The sequence below is a fragment of the Podarcis raffonei genome, chromosome 13 (assembly GCF_027172205.1).
Source record: "Podarcis raffonei isolate rPodRaf1 chromosome 13, rPodRaf1.pri, whole genome shotgun sequence".
In the NCBI taxonomy this organism is placed as follows: domain Eukaryota; kingdom Metazoa; phylum Chordata; class Lepidosauria; order Squamata; family Lacertidae; genus Podarcis; species Podarcis raffonei.
Window position 1 is genome coordinate 33,757,838 of NC_070614.1, and position 16,652 is coordinate 33,774,489.

Consider the following 16,652-nt stretch of genomic DNA (forward strand, 5'->3'; position numbering starts at 1 on the left):
ACATTCAACCCCTTCCAAAAATGGGGGGAGGGGCTTTTGGATGGGAGAGGAAGATTCCTTTCTCTATTTGGGGTTGGGGTGTGGGGGATTGGGGGAGGGGTTGCTTCATACTTTACAGGGATGGAAATAGCCAGCCTACACATGAGATTTATTGTTTCCTTCTATATTTCTATATTTCTATATTTATTTCTATATTTCTATATTTATTTCTATATTTCTATGTTTCTATATTTCTATATTTCTATATTTCAGAGGCACGGTTGATATTCTCATATTGCTTAATTCTTCAGTGATATAATTAGTATTATTCTCATGATAAGCTGGCAGCCCTCTCCATCTCTGCTGGTACTAAAAATAGTACATCCAGTATATTAAGAATGACTGCTGGATTTGTGGGAGTTCAGCCCATTCCACTCTCAACTTAGGGAATGTGGCCATGAGATCCAGGTTCATGTTTGTTCAGAAGAATTCAACAGTATGAATCATCATTCTGTTCACAGAATGTGAGAATAGGTGTGATATCAACTGGTTCTTGGCTTTCTGCCTTTGGAACTTCCTGGGACTTGCTTATTTCACAGAGTTTTGTGAAATCCAGGTCTTGGGGTCAACAACTGATATCTCTGGGAGACTCATACAACCCCATGACTTTTTCTTACTTGTTTTTAGGGGGTGGGAGTCAGTGGGATCTAGCCCAGGAATAACTATGGCAGTCCTGCAGTCCTGATGACAGTGTTACAGAAAATGTAAGTAAGGGATGTTTGATTCTTTGTGTGTGTGAAAGATTCATTCATTCCAGAAACAGAGAAGAAGACTCAAGAAGAAGCAGAAAGCTGAGGTTGTTTTGACTATATAAGGACATTGTCCATGGGAACTGTTCTTTGGATATGTGCAGTTTCTACAGGAAAGACTTATAACACCGTTCTGTGTAACTTGTTCTCCTTGCTTGCAACTTACAGTGGAGAGGGAGAGGCTTGGACTGTGGCTGTGGTAAATGTTATATATATTTGCTACTAATGATGCTTTTATAGCCTGTTAAGTAAATTCTACATTTGACTGATTCTTACGGTGTCCATGAGGGTTTATTGCCTTCTCTGTGTAACTACAATTGTATAGGCTTGTGGGATTGCTAGGTGCTTTGTTCTGTCCTTTCTGGGCTCTTTTAGGGCTGTTTTTGCCAATTAAAAAGTCATTTCTGAGTTTGGCACGATGTGCATGTCAGTCGTGCATCAATTGGATGTGTGTAAATGGGGAGTTGTCTATACTGCAAAACACAAGAAGGCTGATGGCTTTGAAACAGAATTCACAAGAACCCGTGAAAGCAATGGGTCAGCTATTTCAAGAAAACCACAGCAAGAAAAAAATGACTGCCCTTATGTACCTCTTATATCATACAATGTATTCTACTACCTAAACTGGCATTGTATAAAAAGATTTGCTTTCTAGTACCATAGCAAGGAATGCATTGGAATCTGGATTTCAAAGAAGGACTCCTTTTTAAACACAACATTTCTCAGGGAGTGCTCATCAGGTGTGTTCAGTTTAGAACAAAGACCAAGTAATTACAGAATATGTTCATACACAGAAATGGAAGACATTTTTAAAGAAAGATGTGTTTTATTTCCAAAACAGTAATTTCTTCCTTCCTTCCTGCCACATTGCAAATGTGTGCGAATTTCAAATCTTCCTAAATGGCTATAAGGCAATTTGTCTCCATGATTATAGTTGCACTCAAAGCTTAGAAGAGACCATAACCCTAATAAATGTAGAGGGGTTTTTTTCTAGCTGTTTCTTTTAATAAGCTTATCTTTTGTGTTCAGGTCTGGTCTCAGTATAATAATGTAGCATTTGGGGAAAAAGATACAACCCAACAGGCCAACACTGGAGGCTAAGATGGAGAAGATCTCCACAGCTACCATGTATTTCCCCTTCGTGCTCAAGTAGGTTGGAACAAAGGATAACCAAACACTGCAAAACACCAGCAAGCTGAAAGTGATAGACTTCGCTTCATTGAAACTGTCAGGTAATTTTCTGGCCTGGAAAGCCACAGTGAAGCTCACAAAAGCCAGGAAGCTCATATAACCCAGGACACAATAAAACATAGTCACAGACCCCTCGTTACATTCCAGTACAATTTCTTCAGTCACTGACTTCATGTCAACATCAGGGAAAGGGGGAGACATAGCCAGCCATACAATACAAATGCCTGCTTGTACAATGGAACAGAAAAGAACAATGGAGTTGGCCACTCTTTTTCCTACCCATCTTCTCATGCTGTTTCCTGGCCTGGTGGCCATGAAAGCCAGAACCACTGTGATAGTTTTTGCTAACACAGAAGACACAGCTGCTGAGAAGACCATGCCAAAGGCCACCTGACGAAGGAGACACATCACCTTCTCAGGTCGACCAATGAACAGAAATGCAGAAAGGAAGCAAAGCACCAGGGAGATAAGGAGAGTGTAGGTGAGGTTCCGGTTGTTGGCTTTGACAATGGGGGTGTTGTGGTGCCTTATAAAGGTTGCCAGCACTAGAGCTGTGATTGTGGAAAATAAAAGCACACAAATGACTAAGCTTATCCCCAAAGGTTCCCCATAAGACAGGAAGGTTACTTCTTTGGGAATGCACTGAGTTTGTTCTTTATCTGAATAATGATCTTCTTGACAGGCAGTACAGGAACCTGCATCTGTGGAAATAAGAATATTTTAAAAGCTGGTTTACATATAAAGGTACCCCTGCCCGTACAGGCCAGTCGTGTCCGACTCTAGGGTTGTGTGCCCATCTCACTTAAGAGGCCGGGGGCCAGCGCTGTCCGGAGACACTTCTGGGTCACGTGGCCAGCGTGACGAAGCTGCTCTGGCGAGCCGGCACCAGCGCAGCACACGGAAACGCCATTTACCTTCCCGCAGGAGCGGTACCTATTTATCTACTTGCACTTTGATGTGCTTTTGAACTGCTAGGTGGGTTTACATATAGTCATCTGCAAATGCCAATATGTCTTCTACATCTACTACAGACCATATGGTGGTCACATGGAGATAACGGTGTGGGTCTCCCATTAGAAACAAAATACAGCTCTCAGTGTTAATGCCAGTCTCTAAAGGCAAATAGATTGTGGTAACCCATATCTTGGAATCAATGCCACTCCCAGGATGGATTTTATAGGTAGCAGAGTTGGGCATGAAAGGAAGCTGGACACAGAAGCCCACCTACTACAAATCAATGTCTGCTTCAGCCACAGATACTTGTCTACAGCTTGTCACACATATAGTGTGCACAGGAAGTGGCATATCTTAGAGGTGGAGTGCAACATCCAGTCGATGTCATCTCCAGACATGGCTGTGAATTATTCCTTTTTGGAATGTGTATTTATTTATTTATTAAATTTGTATACTGCCCTTCATCTAAAGACCACAGGGAAGTTCACAACATTAAAATACTGAATGAAAACACATAATAAAGCAAAAAGCAAAAAACAAACCGATAACCCCTCACCCAACACATTTAATGCTACTGGGTGGAGAAGTGTTGTGACAATGGACCCCTAATGACAGTTATTGCAAACTACTTTGACAAAGAAGAAATTTGAAGAATTATTATTTTACACTTAACTGGATATTGTGTGTGTGTGTGTGTGTGTGTGTGAGAGAGAGAGAGAGAGAGAGAGAGAGAGAGATACATGCATATATGTATAACCATTGCAAAACTCCAGTCACTTATTTGAACTTGGGAATTAGTAACCAGCAAACTCCTGAGTGAACAGGAAGATATTAAGCAACTATACACCACTAGTAGTGCTTGATTACCGATCTGAGGTGAAACCTTCCCCTTTGGACATGGAACACAATCATAGCAACAAAAAGGCAACCCTTCCTTCTTTCTCTTCTGATGACCAGGATGGCATTTATCATTACAGAGAGAAAGGGGCATTACCTGTCAAAGAGATATAAAGCAGTAGTATTTGAAAAATGCATTTTAAGATTGAACCAATGTGCAGTTGCCTGCCAGAGCATGACAAGATCACTCTCATATCAACTGTTTTGAATTCAAAAACATTTTATATTTTCAATCCTCTCATTCCTATTTCCCCTCCAACATGTCTTCCATATGGCTCAATTACCTCGCATATATGTAAATTCTCTGCCCTTTGTTTGTTTGTTTTGTTTTTATCTGTTTTCCTTTTTCACATTAAATTGTAATATTGAGAAGCTTAATAAAAATTATTAAGTGGTATTGGTTCAGATGTGGGAGCTGGAGCAAAAATATGGCAGTTCAAGTGCTCACTGGAGCACATAATCACCAAACAGCTACAGAAAGAATTGCACTGGCCGCCACTTAGCTTCAAGGCTAAGTTCAAGGTGCTGGTTTTGGTATACAAAATCCTAAATAGCCTGGGACCATGGCACCTGAAAGATCACTCTCGCTCCGTTAAAAATCAGTGTGCAGAACTGATCTTCTGACAAGGTATCTATCAGAGTGCACGGTATTGTGTCAAGGTCGTGGCAATGACACTCACCCTTTGCAATGGTCTCCCCTTGAATATTAGACAGGTGCCATCTCCATTATCTTTTCTGTGGTTACTGAAGATCTATCTATATCGACAAGCATTTTAAGCCTTGAGATCTTTTCCCAGTCTGCATCCAGATCGGAACTGTTTTTTAAAATGTTTTGAATATGTTGCATTGTTTTATCACTTGTTGTTTGGTGCCCTGCCTCCTTTTGGAAGAAGGTCACGATACAAATTTAATTAAACAAACAGACAAATAAAGAAATAGTAACATCCTACCTGATTAAAGCTTCTGGGCCATGTAATGGCCGCTACATCAATACTGAAATCTTTGCCTTCCAGAGCCCAAGGATTCATCCTTCCAACTTTCCCTCTAACAAATGAGTTATTTGGGAAGGTAATTACATTTGTAATATCAAACCCCATTGTAAATTCTCCATTCTCATTCAAAACCATTGTTTCTCCAACACCATTCTTCAATGTGATATTCCTCAGAATTGGATGGAGCTAGGAGAAATGATCAAAAAAAGAGAACAATTCCATAATGACAATTTTAAAAGAGTAGCAAGGCAATGTTTTACTCAGACTCTGGGTGTCAGGAACATCACTTAGGTATAAAAATATATCATGCATTCATTTTATTCATTGTAGTTCAACAGAGTCTTTCAATGTCCATTACCTGCCATGCTGGCACATTGTTATATTCCAGATTCTTTCTGCCTACCAGTACTCTGGATTTGGATCTGGATGAGTACATGGCATGTACAGAATTTGCCAGAGCATAAACAGCAGTGTAGATACTGTAGCTATGACCAGTCATGCTCATTTCAAAGAAAGGCCCAGGGAGGCTCTCCAGACTCTCTTCCCCAGTGCAGATTTCTGCATCAACTTCATTAGAATCATAATTTGAAAATGAACAGCCAAATACTTGCTCCCAGAATAGTTGGATGAAACCATCCCCCTTGACTAAATGAGGCCTTAAGTTTCGAAGAAACATTTGGAAACCCGATACCTCCTCTGAGTGAGTTGTGAAGCTTAAGGCACCATGGAAGGCTTCTATACTCCAATCCTTATGAATGGGCACTGCAGCAACATCCAATTGTGATGCCATAATCCACACTTTACCAAATGCTTTCTCATAGTCAGTTTCACCTTCATGCAGCAAACCCCTCAGACTTAACATGGTCCTGGTTTCTCCATAGACAACAATAGCATTTGCATTACTCTCCATAACATTTTGAAATGTTTTGTTCCACCTTTCTTGCAAATGAAACAAGTCATCAAAAAAGAATATTATGGCAATTTTCTCTATGAAGGCAGGGCAGATGTCATTTTTAGAAAGCACTGGTAGGAAGTTCTGCAGAAATAATTCTCCAATTTCATCATCCATGACCATTAGACCGACCCAAGTCCATCTAAAATGCAGGAGTAGCTGGACAATCCCTCTGTACTGATGGATATCATTTGGAACCATTTGGTAAAAAGAAAGAGAATGGATTTGACCCCTCATCATGGGGACAAAATCACCATAGCTGAACTAAAAAGGCAAGCAGATAGACATATCCCTAATTAATGTCCCTAATTATTTTATGGATTTTTGTTTATTTTTATTCACAGTGAAGCTTCTACTGAAATTGAATATGCTCTGCTTCCTGGATAGAGTTGAGGAATAATTTATGCATTCATAAACTTCAGACTTCACTATTGTACAGTTCTTAATATGGGCCTACTGCTGAAGACAACTTAGAAGCTTTGAGTAGTGCATAATGCTTCTGTGCTTCTAGTGTATGTGGGGAGATATTAACTGTCAGGAATGAGCCAGCTCCTAGTGAAACTTCACAGCCTGCTTCAGAACAGAAAGAGTTAGATTTGCAGCAGGCTGAACAGCGGCCAGTGCCCAGTGCAACTCCCATGGGCTTTGGAATGCCGGTTACCAACGGAACGACTGAGAGCAGGCTGCAACACAGCCAAAGCTCTCCGGAAGATCAATTAGGCACAAACAGAGACAGAGAGAGTCTCCCGGAAAAGAAAGAGGTTGGAGATGAGCCAATTTCTCAGAGGAATCAGCGAATGGGAGGGCTGTTAGACAAGAAGCAAAACAAGATAAGCGAGGTTCGTAGGTTTCTTCTGTCAACATCAGAAGCAGTCTTCAGAAGGGTCATCTTGAGTAATGATGCTGGAGACTTTGAGGCATCCAAAGTTATCGGTTGATTTTTTTGGAATAAATCCTCCTTTTAATTATCTACGCTTACTGTGTTATCAAGCTGGGAACCTGGACTCCTGACATTAGCATATATGTATAATTTGTTCCCAACTGCATTGGCTGCCTGTATGCCTTCAGATTGAATTAACAACCTGGGCTCCATTTATCTCAGAGCTGCCACACCTTGGACCATATTAGCTTCACTTACCATATTGCTGTGGGAATAGAATTATGGGCCTCCACATCAATTTCCGCAAAACTGTATAACCATTTCCTCTTTTAGCAACATAATTCTGCATGTCTTGTGGGCCTTGTACCATGGTGTAAGAGAGTTAAATTGCACACCATCTCCCTAGCTTTAGGACTAGCTAGTAAATTGATTTGAGTTGAATTTGTCTTAATTAGCTCCAATGCTTTCTCCCATTCCAAATATGGATAAAGGGAATAAATGCCCATCATCCTGTGATATAGTCCTTATCCTGCTGAACTGTGCTGACTGTGTGAATATACACTCATATAAAAACCCACACGCCAGGAAGGCAAAAAAGAAAAAGAAAAGAAAAGAAAATTGCGACATTACTTTGAAACTCCATGGCCACATTTTACCTGTGGTAGCTTGTAGATGTTCAAAATGGAAGCCAAATGGCGGGAGGTTTCAGAACCCAGTCCCCCAATGACTGCTATGAGTTTGTTCTGAAGGTCACACTTATAATTGGGGATGAAGCTATGCTGTGTGGAAAAAAAATCCATTGCAATCTGATAGAATCTCCTTGGATTAAAGTAGCTCTCAGAGATGTGGAATCCCAAGGAGACATTGGGCAAGATGTGGGGCTGTTCATTTATCTCATTTATAGCAAATGCCAAAGCCAGGACATGCTGGTAATTCTTTGTCACGAAACTGCAACAAAAGTTAGAAAATGTTTCACAGGGATATCCAACAAATGATGAAAATCTTTATTAGCTTTCCTGCACCTTCAATATCTTAATCAGTGCATACAACTCTGTAAATCATTACTCTTGCAAGCTTTACTGTTTCTGGTTTGGTTTTTGTGTGTGAATAATATTGTTTTTTGTTAATTAACTGATGACTGTTATAAATAACTTCTTTATATTTTATATTAGTTTGTAAGTCACTTAGTGCCTTTCTTTTTTTTATAAGGTAAAACAAATTATAAAGTTATTAGAAAAAGGAATGAGTGCTGAGAGCTGTACAGACTTTCACAATCACACAGACTGCTAAGTGACTGTTGAGAATTGCTGTGAATTCCAACATTGTCTTTAAGAAGTTCCATCACAAACCAAACTGTACAGTCCTCCTTCAAGATACCACTTTGCCATCCTTAATCAAATTCATTTTATTAAGCACTTTAGTGCTTGGTTACTATTCCACTTCAAGTATGAACTTTTTTTAAAAAATACACTGAAGTATTTGAATGTTTCCATATCTCTCTTCATGCTCATTGGATTTTTTTAACTGCTTGGTGATCACTTTTGATACTTTTATGCCTAGAAATGTGCACTTGGGGAGATGTTTATTATGATTAATTATTGTTATATGCTTTTAAATATTTCTGTATTTACCATGTGAGTCACCTTGCAACCTTAGATTATAAAGTGATGCATAATTAACAACCAGAACAATAATAGCTGATAGGAAGGAAGTATGAACTGACAAAATCACCAGAGGTCATGCTGATTATTAAAGACAAGTATGTATTAAGGAAGGGCAGAGAAGGATTCTCAGAATTTCATTCTAAAGGGTGTGTATAATGGAAACCTGCCTCCTGAAAGTATAGTACCAAGGTGAGTGACAGTGTCTCATTCCAGTGAACAAAAATAACATCACAGAGGAGGGCATCTGGATGCAATGCAAAAAGGTGCTTGAAATCTTGAAATATTTATATCCCTTGATTATTAAGTGATACATCAAACTAAAATGGTAAAGGGTTTCACACTGGAGTCTTTCCTTATAAAGCAAATGCACCAGCGATGGAAACTAAACAACAGAAATACAATCATAAGCCAAGCGCATATTGTTATAGTGCACAAGATGATGACACAATAATTTAGGAATATTGAAAACAAAAATGGTGGTCATACTAGAAACAAAGGTGTGTTTTTTGGAGAAAGGAAACAGAAAAGTTCAGATAGAAAAGGAAGCCGAAGAGAATTAATAAAGTCATGAAGAAATGTTTGTGTGATGTGCACACTGAGATATACTAACATTTGATAAAAGAAAGGGATATACCGAGGCCTACTATAGAATAATGATCATTTGTTTAATCAACTAAGACTGTCTTTGCATACATACCTGGAAATAAGCCTGACTGAATTTAGTGAAATTTACTCCCAAGTAATTATGCATAGGATTAAAGTGAGATCTTTAAACAGTTAATAATATATGCAACTGAAACAAAATAGGTTCTTACTAGGGAATTTCAAAGTTAGGAGAAGGATAGTCAGTGAAGGAATATTGATCCAAATATATCATCATCTGAGAAGAAATCCCACCAATCATGAGTTCACCTGTCTTATAATATTTATGATCAGTAGAGATGGGGTCACGGAGGACACATTTAGCAGTCTGCTCCTGGAACCCAGTGTGGAGTACCTGCAACAACAAGAGTAGTACTTCAAAGAACACCATCCTAATTACTGTAATTCCTCTCTAGATGTAGATCACAGATTTCCACCTATAGCCATAGCAATAAATTTTATTTTTTTTTTGTTATAGCAACCTGTCTGAATACCAGTGACCCATGTGTTGCAAGATTTAAAGCTAACCTCCTCCCTTCAAAATGAAGAAACCGTTACTGGAGTGATGGAACACTCTCTCCAATTCTCAGTGACAAAACATGGAATATATATAAAGTTCTTTTGATATGTGATTGTGCGTTGTTATGATGCAGCTTTCTGGAATCCTTACAATGACTTGGTAAGAAAGCAAATTACATAGCATATTATTCTTGGAACCCACAGGGCCTTGATGAGAAAGTATATAATTGAGTGGTACAAGATCTGTAATTAGTAACCTCCAGAGGAACTGGAACTTTAATGGCATCAAAACTAAAAAAGTTACTATGGAGAGAAACATGTTGACTGAAGTAGTGAAAATTATAATGTATTCTAAGTTTGTTGAAATGACAGTTGAAGAACAACATCCTTGTCATGACACTATGAAGTTATAGAGAAATGGCATGCTTAGAAGGGTAATAGTTAATCTACAACTGAATGCTTCCTTAATCATTCATTTTCTTATCTATCTGTATCTAATGTGACACTGTGCATGAATACACAACCATGTTGTGTGGAAAGGGAAGTATCCAACTTCCCCTTGATGAGATGAGAGCGATCTCTGACCTTGTAGCCACTAGAAATAATGCAGCCATGATCACAGGATAGCTGATTGCTCTGATTGTATGGCTCAGTTTTAGTTACCGGTATGTGCCAACGTTCATGATTGTTTGAAGAGTGGTAGGAATTAGCATGCAGTTTGGGGCATGTGGTTCTTACCTGTCCATCCTTGAAGCTTCCAGACTGTGGTAGCAGAAGAGAGGGTCATTTCCTCCTTTGCTGAACATCACAGGCCTGACCCTAATTGCCCATTCCATGCCTGCTATTTAAAGCTCAAATATAGACACGTTTAATTATACATGTAATATGTAGAAGGAATGGGTGATTTAGCATGAGGGAAAGTTCATACTGAGGATGAGGAATAATTCCAGATTTCAATTTTGAAAGTGTACTAATGTTAGGAATAAGGAGGAGGTAGACAGCAGCAGAGTCACTGAGAAGACTCAGGGAAAGAGTTTTAAGAAACCACCAAGGGTGTCTAAATGGAAGAGATTTCCTCTTCATTTCCAATAGAAAGACACATGGGGGAGAGACTCTAATCTTTGATTCTTAATCTAGAGGGAAATTATGCAATGGAAATTCTAGTTCATAGAGCCAGAGACAAAAGCAGACAGATTAGTCTAGGTTTGAGCCATGCCACTCACAAAGGTCTTCAAAGCAAGGCCCAGTCCATTTTTTTCCACATTAAACTGCATATTTTAAAAAAAAAACTGCATGAATTCTACTACTAAGCTATTTAAAATTTTATAACATGGGCAAACTGCCTTTAAACAAACTTTCTTCTATTTCTTCTTTTTTAAAAAAAGCAATATGTTATTCAAATAGCTACACATAGCATGGTTGCTGTCATGCTTTGAAACTCACAAATTCAAAAGTATCCCTAGATGTGATGGGTTCTTTCATTCCAACAAAATTTATTTCCCTTTGATTCCATAAAATGTGCTGGTACAGCTTGCATTGTCATGATACACAACGATTTGTTTAAAGGCACACTTTGACCAGGTCATAGAATAGTTGCTGTTAAGACTCTGATCATATTTGCACATAAACTGAATAGGTCCAGATTGAGTGTGTTTAAGATGAATATCAAGCAATGATGAATTGTATTCCTAGCCAGAGGGAGAAGGTTTGAAAGAAACAAATGCATTCTTTTGTTTCCACACCATCGGCTGTGGGGAGGACTGCAGGGCCTGCTCCCTTCCAGGGCCTTTTCCAGCTGGCCCAGGGGGCATGGCCCAGGCCCTCTCTCCCAGCCCTAAAGGGACTCCTGCTGCTGCGGTGAGGCCTTGGACCATCGGCTGTGGGGCGGACTGCAGGGCCTGCTCCCTTCCAGGGCCCTTTCCAACTGGCCCAGGGGGTGTGGCCCAGGCCCTCACTCTCCCAGCTACAAAGCGACTCCTGTGGCAGTGAGACCTTGGGCCATCAGCTGTGGGGCGGACTGCAGGGCCTGCTCCCTTCCAGGGCCTTTTCCAGCTGGCCCAGGGGGTGTGGCCCAGGCACTCTCTCCCAGCTATAAAGGGACTCCTGTGGCAGTGAGACCTTGGGCCATCGGCTGTGGGGAGGACTGCAGGGCCTGCTCCCTTCCAGGGCCTTTTCCAGCTGGCCCAGGGGGTGTGGCCCAGGCCCTCTCTCCCAGCTATAAAGGGACTCCTGCTGCGGTAAGGCCTCGGACCATTGGCTGGTTGAGGACTGCAGGGCCTGCTCCCTTCCAGGGCCTTTTCCAGCTGGCCCAGGGGGCGTGGCCCAGGCCCTCTCTTCCAGCTATAAAGGGACTCCTGCTGCTGCGGTGAGGCCTTGGACCATTGGCTGGTTGAGGACTGCAGGGCCTGCTCCCTTCCAGGGCCTTTTCCAGCTGGCCCAGGGGGCGTGGCCCAGGCCCTTATTTGGAACAAACTTTTGGGGAAGTGTGGGAAGTGTTCTGCCATTGCTTCCCTGTTCCAGGTGGTTAATGTGCTTTAAAATGTCCTCAAGCAGTCGATGGCAATTTAAATTTTTATTTCTTTCCCCCCTTTTTTCCTTTGTTGGGGGTGGGTGGGTGGGATGGATATTTGGTTGGGGATTAATTTTAGTATAATTGTTCTGTTCCTTTTGTTGTTGGTGTTGTTTTATTGGTTCTGTATAGTTTGTGTTTTGTTTTTAAGGGGCGGGATCAGGGCTGCCTGGGAGTGCGGCCCCAGCCAACACGATGGCTGGGACAAGTTCCACAGGGGGGGAAGCACTGGGACATCTGATCTCGGTGATCATGGGCAGGAGGCGGAGTTACGCTAAGACCAGACCATGTGATTACCAAGGAGGCACGTTTAGTCGTTGTTTGAAGACTATCCCTGCCTCCAGGTCTGGCCTTGACTGGATGGATACTGGAATCAACAGGGGAAACCCACATGACCTGAAGGTGTTGCTGTGTAATGCCAGGTCAATGATGAACAAAACCACTGCCGTCCACGACCTGATTGTGGATGGAGGATTTGACCTGGCATGTGTGACAGAGACCTGGATGGAGGAAGCAGATGGGCCTGTCCTTGCCGCTGCTTGCCCACCAGGTTTCTCTTACGCACAGCAACCCAGGTCATGTGGGCGGGGAGGGGGGGGTTGCAGTGATTTTTAGGAAGTCAATAGCTTGCACCAGGCGTCCTACTGGGAAGATCCAGTTTTCTGAGTGCATGTTCTGGAAGTTGGGCAATAGGGGCAGTACAGGATTCCTTTTGGTGTACCGACCTCCCCGCTGCACCAAGGATTCCCTGTCCGAGCTGCTTCAGGTCGTGGCGGATTTTCTCCTGGAGACACCTAGTTTGGTTGTCCTAGGGGATTTTAACATCCATGCCGACACGACCTTACAAGGGGCTGCTCGGGACTTCGTGGAAAGCATGGCCTCCATGGGGCTGTCCCTGAATAAGTTTGGCCCAACTCATAGTCATGGACATGCCTTAGACCTGGTGTTCACCTCTAGTGACGTGGGTGATCTGACACTAAGTAAAAGTGAAACAAAAGAAGTGCCATGGTCAGATCACTTCCTGGTGCAACTGGACTTCTCCGCGACCCTTCCCCTCTGCAGGGAGGTGGGACCTATTTGGATGGTCCACCCCCGCCACTTAATGGATCCAAATGGTTTCCAGAGAGTGGTAGGGGATGGACGTGTGAAACCAACCACCTGTCTCCTTGATCCTTGCCCATCCTGGCTAATAAAAGCAAGCCGGGAAGGGCTGGGTGATGGGCTCTGCGGGGTGGTGAATGCTTCCCTCTGTGAGGGAACATTCCCAGATCCGCTGAAAGAGGCGGTCATTAAACCGCTTCTTAAAAAACCATCTTTAGACCCGGCCAGTATGGCCAACTATCACTCAGTCTCAAATCTTCCATTCTTGGGCAAGGTGATTGAGCGCATGGTTGCTAAACAACTCCAGGCACGCCTGGAGGATGCGGACCATTTGGATCCCTTCCAATTGGGATTCAGGCCTCATCATGGGACTGAAACTGCCTTGGTCGCACTGGTTGATGATCTCCGGCGAGCTAGGGACAAAGGTGAGAGTTGTTTCCTAGTTCTGCTGGATCTCTCAGCGGCCTTTGATACAATCAACCATAACATCCTTCTGGACCGTCTAGAGGGGCTGGGAGCTGGGGGCACTGTTATACAGTGGTTTCGCTCCTTCCTTCTGGGCCGTGTTCAGAAAGTGGTGGTGGGGGATGAGTGTTCAGACCCCTGGGCCCTCACTTGCGGGGTGCCTCAGGGTTCCGTCCTCTCCCTCATGCTTTTTAACATCTATATGAAGCCGCTGGGAGAGATCATCAGGGGGTTTGGACTGGGTGTCCATCAATATGCAGATGATACCCAGCTCTACCTCTCTTTCAAATCAGAACCAGTGAAGGCAGTGAAGGTCCTGTGTAAGTGCCTGGAGGCGGTTGGAGGATGGATGGCGGCTAATGGATTGAAGTTGAATCCTGACAAGACAGAAGTATTGTTTTTGGGGGACAGGGGGCGGGCTGGTGTGGAGGACTCCCTGGTCCTGAATAGGGTAACTGTGGCCCTGAAGGACCAGGTGCGCAGCCTGGGAGTCATTTTGGACTCACAGCTGTCCATGGAGGCGCAGGTCAATTCTGTATCCAGGGCAGCTGTCTACCAACTCCACCTGGTACGCAGGCTGAGTCCCTACCTGCACGCGGACTGTCTCGCCAGAGTGGTGCATGCTCTAGTTATCTCCCGCTTGGACGACTGCAATGCGCTCTACTTGGGGCTACCTTTGAAGGTGACTCAGAAACTACAACTAATCCAGAATGCGGCAGCTAGACTGGTGACTGGGGGCGGCCGCTGAGACCACATAACACCGGTCTTGAAAGACCTACATTGGCTCCCAGTACATTTTCGAGCACAATTCATAGTGCTGGTGTTGACCTTTAAAGCCCTAAACGGCCTCGGTCCAGTAGATCTGAAGGAGTGTCTCCACCCCCATTGTTCTACCAGGACACTGAGGTCCAATGCCGAGGGCCTTCTGGCGGTTCCCTCACTGTGAGAAGCCAAGTTACAGGGGACCAGGCAGAGGGCCTTCTCGGTAGTGGCACCCGCCCTGTGGAACGCCCTCCCATCAGATGTCAAAGCGATAAATAACTACCTGACTTTCAGAAGACATCTTAAGGCAGCCCTGTTCAGGGAAGTTTTTAATCTGAGATATTTTAGTGTATTTTTTGTTTCTATGGAAGCCGCCCAGATTATTATTATTTTATTTTATTTTCCTTTCCTTTTTTTTCTCTTCTTGGGATTTTTTATTGTTATATAGCCAGAAAACAAATACAGAATTTAAAACAAACATGCCATGTGATATATCATCCTCAGCCCTTATAATATGTCAGCAGTATAGGTTAATGGATATTGTAATCTTTATATTTCCCCTTACGCTAATGCCATCTAATCAAGACCAGAATATCTGTATTGCACTCTCGTAATAGTCTGTATAATACTATGGGAACAGAAAAAAGTATAATAGGGCTGGCTTTGGTATCATGACATCCATTTTTCTTAATTCACTGGTGAAACTAGTCATCCAGCCCTGCTTCATCTGTGTATGCAATAAAAGGCCACCAAATGGCATAAAAGCAGTTGATTTCATAGACCCTTTCAATGAGTTGTTTTTTCTATTGTTGCCAATTTCCATACATTACTACACCATAAATCTAAAATTAAGCCAGACAGCTTTCTCTTTGTCTAAGCTATAGATAATAATGCTGCAAATATATATGTCCTTTGTTTTAGCATTTTCATCTTGACCTTCAAATAGTGTTATTTTAATCTGCACCTCAAATATTTTTATTGATTCTTGTTGTGTTTGTCATTTCTGTATATTCCATTTCCCCAAATAACTGCATTATTTCTAAACAGGAACCTTCTTCCTCCCTGCTACATTTCAAAGTGTGTACATTTCATTTTTACTAGAAGTCAACAAAGCAACTTTCTGCACACAACAGTAAAGACCAGAAAACAATTAAGAATGAGATATTCTTATTGTTTCTCTTGATAAGATGCTCTCTTTTGTTTAGTTCTGACCTTATCACAATAATGTAACATTTGGGGAAGAAGATGAAGCCTACCAACCCAGCAGTGGAGGACAAAATAGGAAATATCTCCACAGCCACCATGTATTTTCCCTTGGTGCTCAGGTAGGTGGGATGAAGGATAACCAAACACTACAAAACACCAGCATGCTGAAGGTGATAGACTTGGCTTCATTAAAACTGTCCGGTAACTTCCTGGCCTGTAAAGCCACAGTGACGCTCAAAAAAGCCAGGAAGCCCATATAACCCAAGACACAATAAAACATAATCACAGACCTCTCATTACATTCAAGTACAATTTCTTCAGCCACTGCTGTCATGTCAACATCTGTGAAAGGGGGAGAGGTCAATAGCCAGACAGTACAAATGCCTGCTTGAATGAAGGAGCAGGTGAGAACAATGGAGTTGGTCACTCTTTCCCCCATCCATCTTCTCATGCTGCTTCCTGGTTTCATGGCCATGAAAGCCAGAACCACTGTAATGGTTTTTGCTAGCACACAAGACACAGCTACTGAAAATATCATGCCAAATGCAACCTGACGGAAGAGACACATTAGCTTCTTGGGTCGGCCGATGAACAGCAATGCACAAAGGAAGCAAAGCAGGAGAGAGCTGAGGAGAACATAGGTGAGGTCCCTGTTGTTGGCTTTGACAATGGGAGTGTTGTTTTCCAGGGGCAGGGTCATACCTGACTCACATGACCCACACAAAATTGCGGCCCTGAAAGACAGACTTGGGGGGGGGCACGATCTCACACAGCATCCCAAAATGTGTTTTTTGGGTGGCAGCCCCCTTTCACAAAGCCCTTTTTTTCAGGGTAAGATTGCAGTACCCAAAATGGCTGCCATGCTTTCTCACACACAAAAATGGAATGTTCTGGTTTTTCCAGAACTGTTAATGGTCCCCCCCCCACCTCTGTTAATTCACTTGCTTAAAACTTTGAATTCTTACTATGTAAACAAAATATATTATTTTTGCAAAAATTCAAATGACTTGAGATATTTATTTTTCATATGCATAAGCAATACTAGAAATTAAGTATTATTCAATGGTTTA

The 16,652-nt window shown here is 42.3% G+C and overlaps 1 protein-coding gene across 1 annotated transcript; it reads right to left on the reverse strand.

Moving 5' to 3' along the window:
- Nucleotides 1-1,778: 1,778 nt before the first annotated feature.
- Nucleotides 1,779-5,897, reverse strand: LOC128398829 (vomeronasal type-2 receptor 26-like). The gene is made up of 4 exons (XM_053360086.1): nt 5,181-5,897; nt 4,781-5,008; nt 3,801-3,927; nt 1,779-2,680 (listed from the first exon to the last, which is right to left on the reverse strand). The coding sequence occupies exons 1-4, from the start codon at nt 5,895-5,897 to the stop codon at nt 1,779-1,781; spliced, it is 1,974 nt and encodes a 657-aa protein (XP_053216061.1).
- Nucleotides 5,898-16,652: the final 10,755 nt, after the last annotated feature.

Bases quoted from the DNA above. Each gene is read 5' to 3' on its own strand.
- LOC128398829 (XM_053360086.1), bottom strand. From the start codon at position 5,897: ATGGTCATGGATGATGAAATTGGAGAATTATTTCTGCAGAACTTCCTA. The intron at 3,928-4,780 runs GTAGGATGTTAC...TCTCTTTGACAG, and splicing joins GGCCCAGAAGCTTTAATCAG to GTAATGCCCCTTTCTCTCTG. The intron at 2,681-3,800 runs GTAATCAAGCAC...TTATTTCCACAG, and splicing joins GAAGGTTTCACCTCAGATCG to ATGCAGGTTCCTGTACTGCC.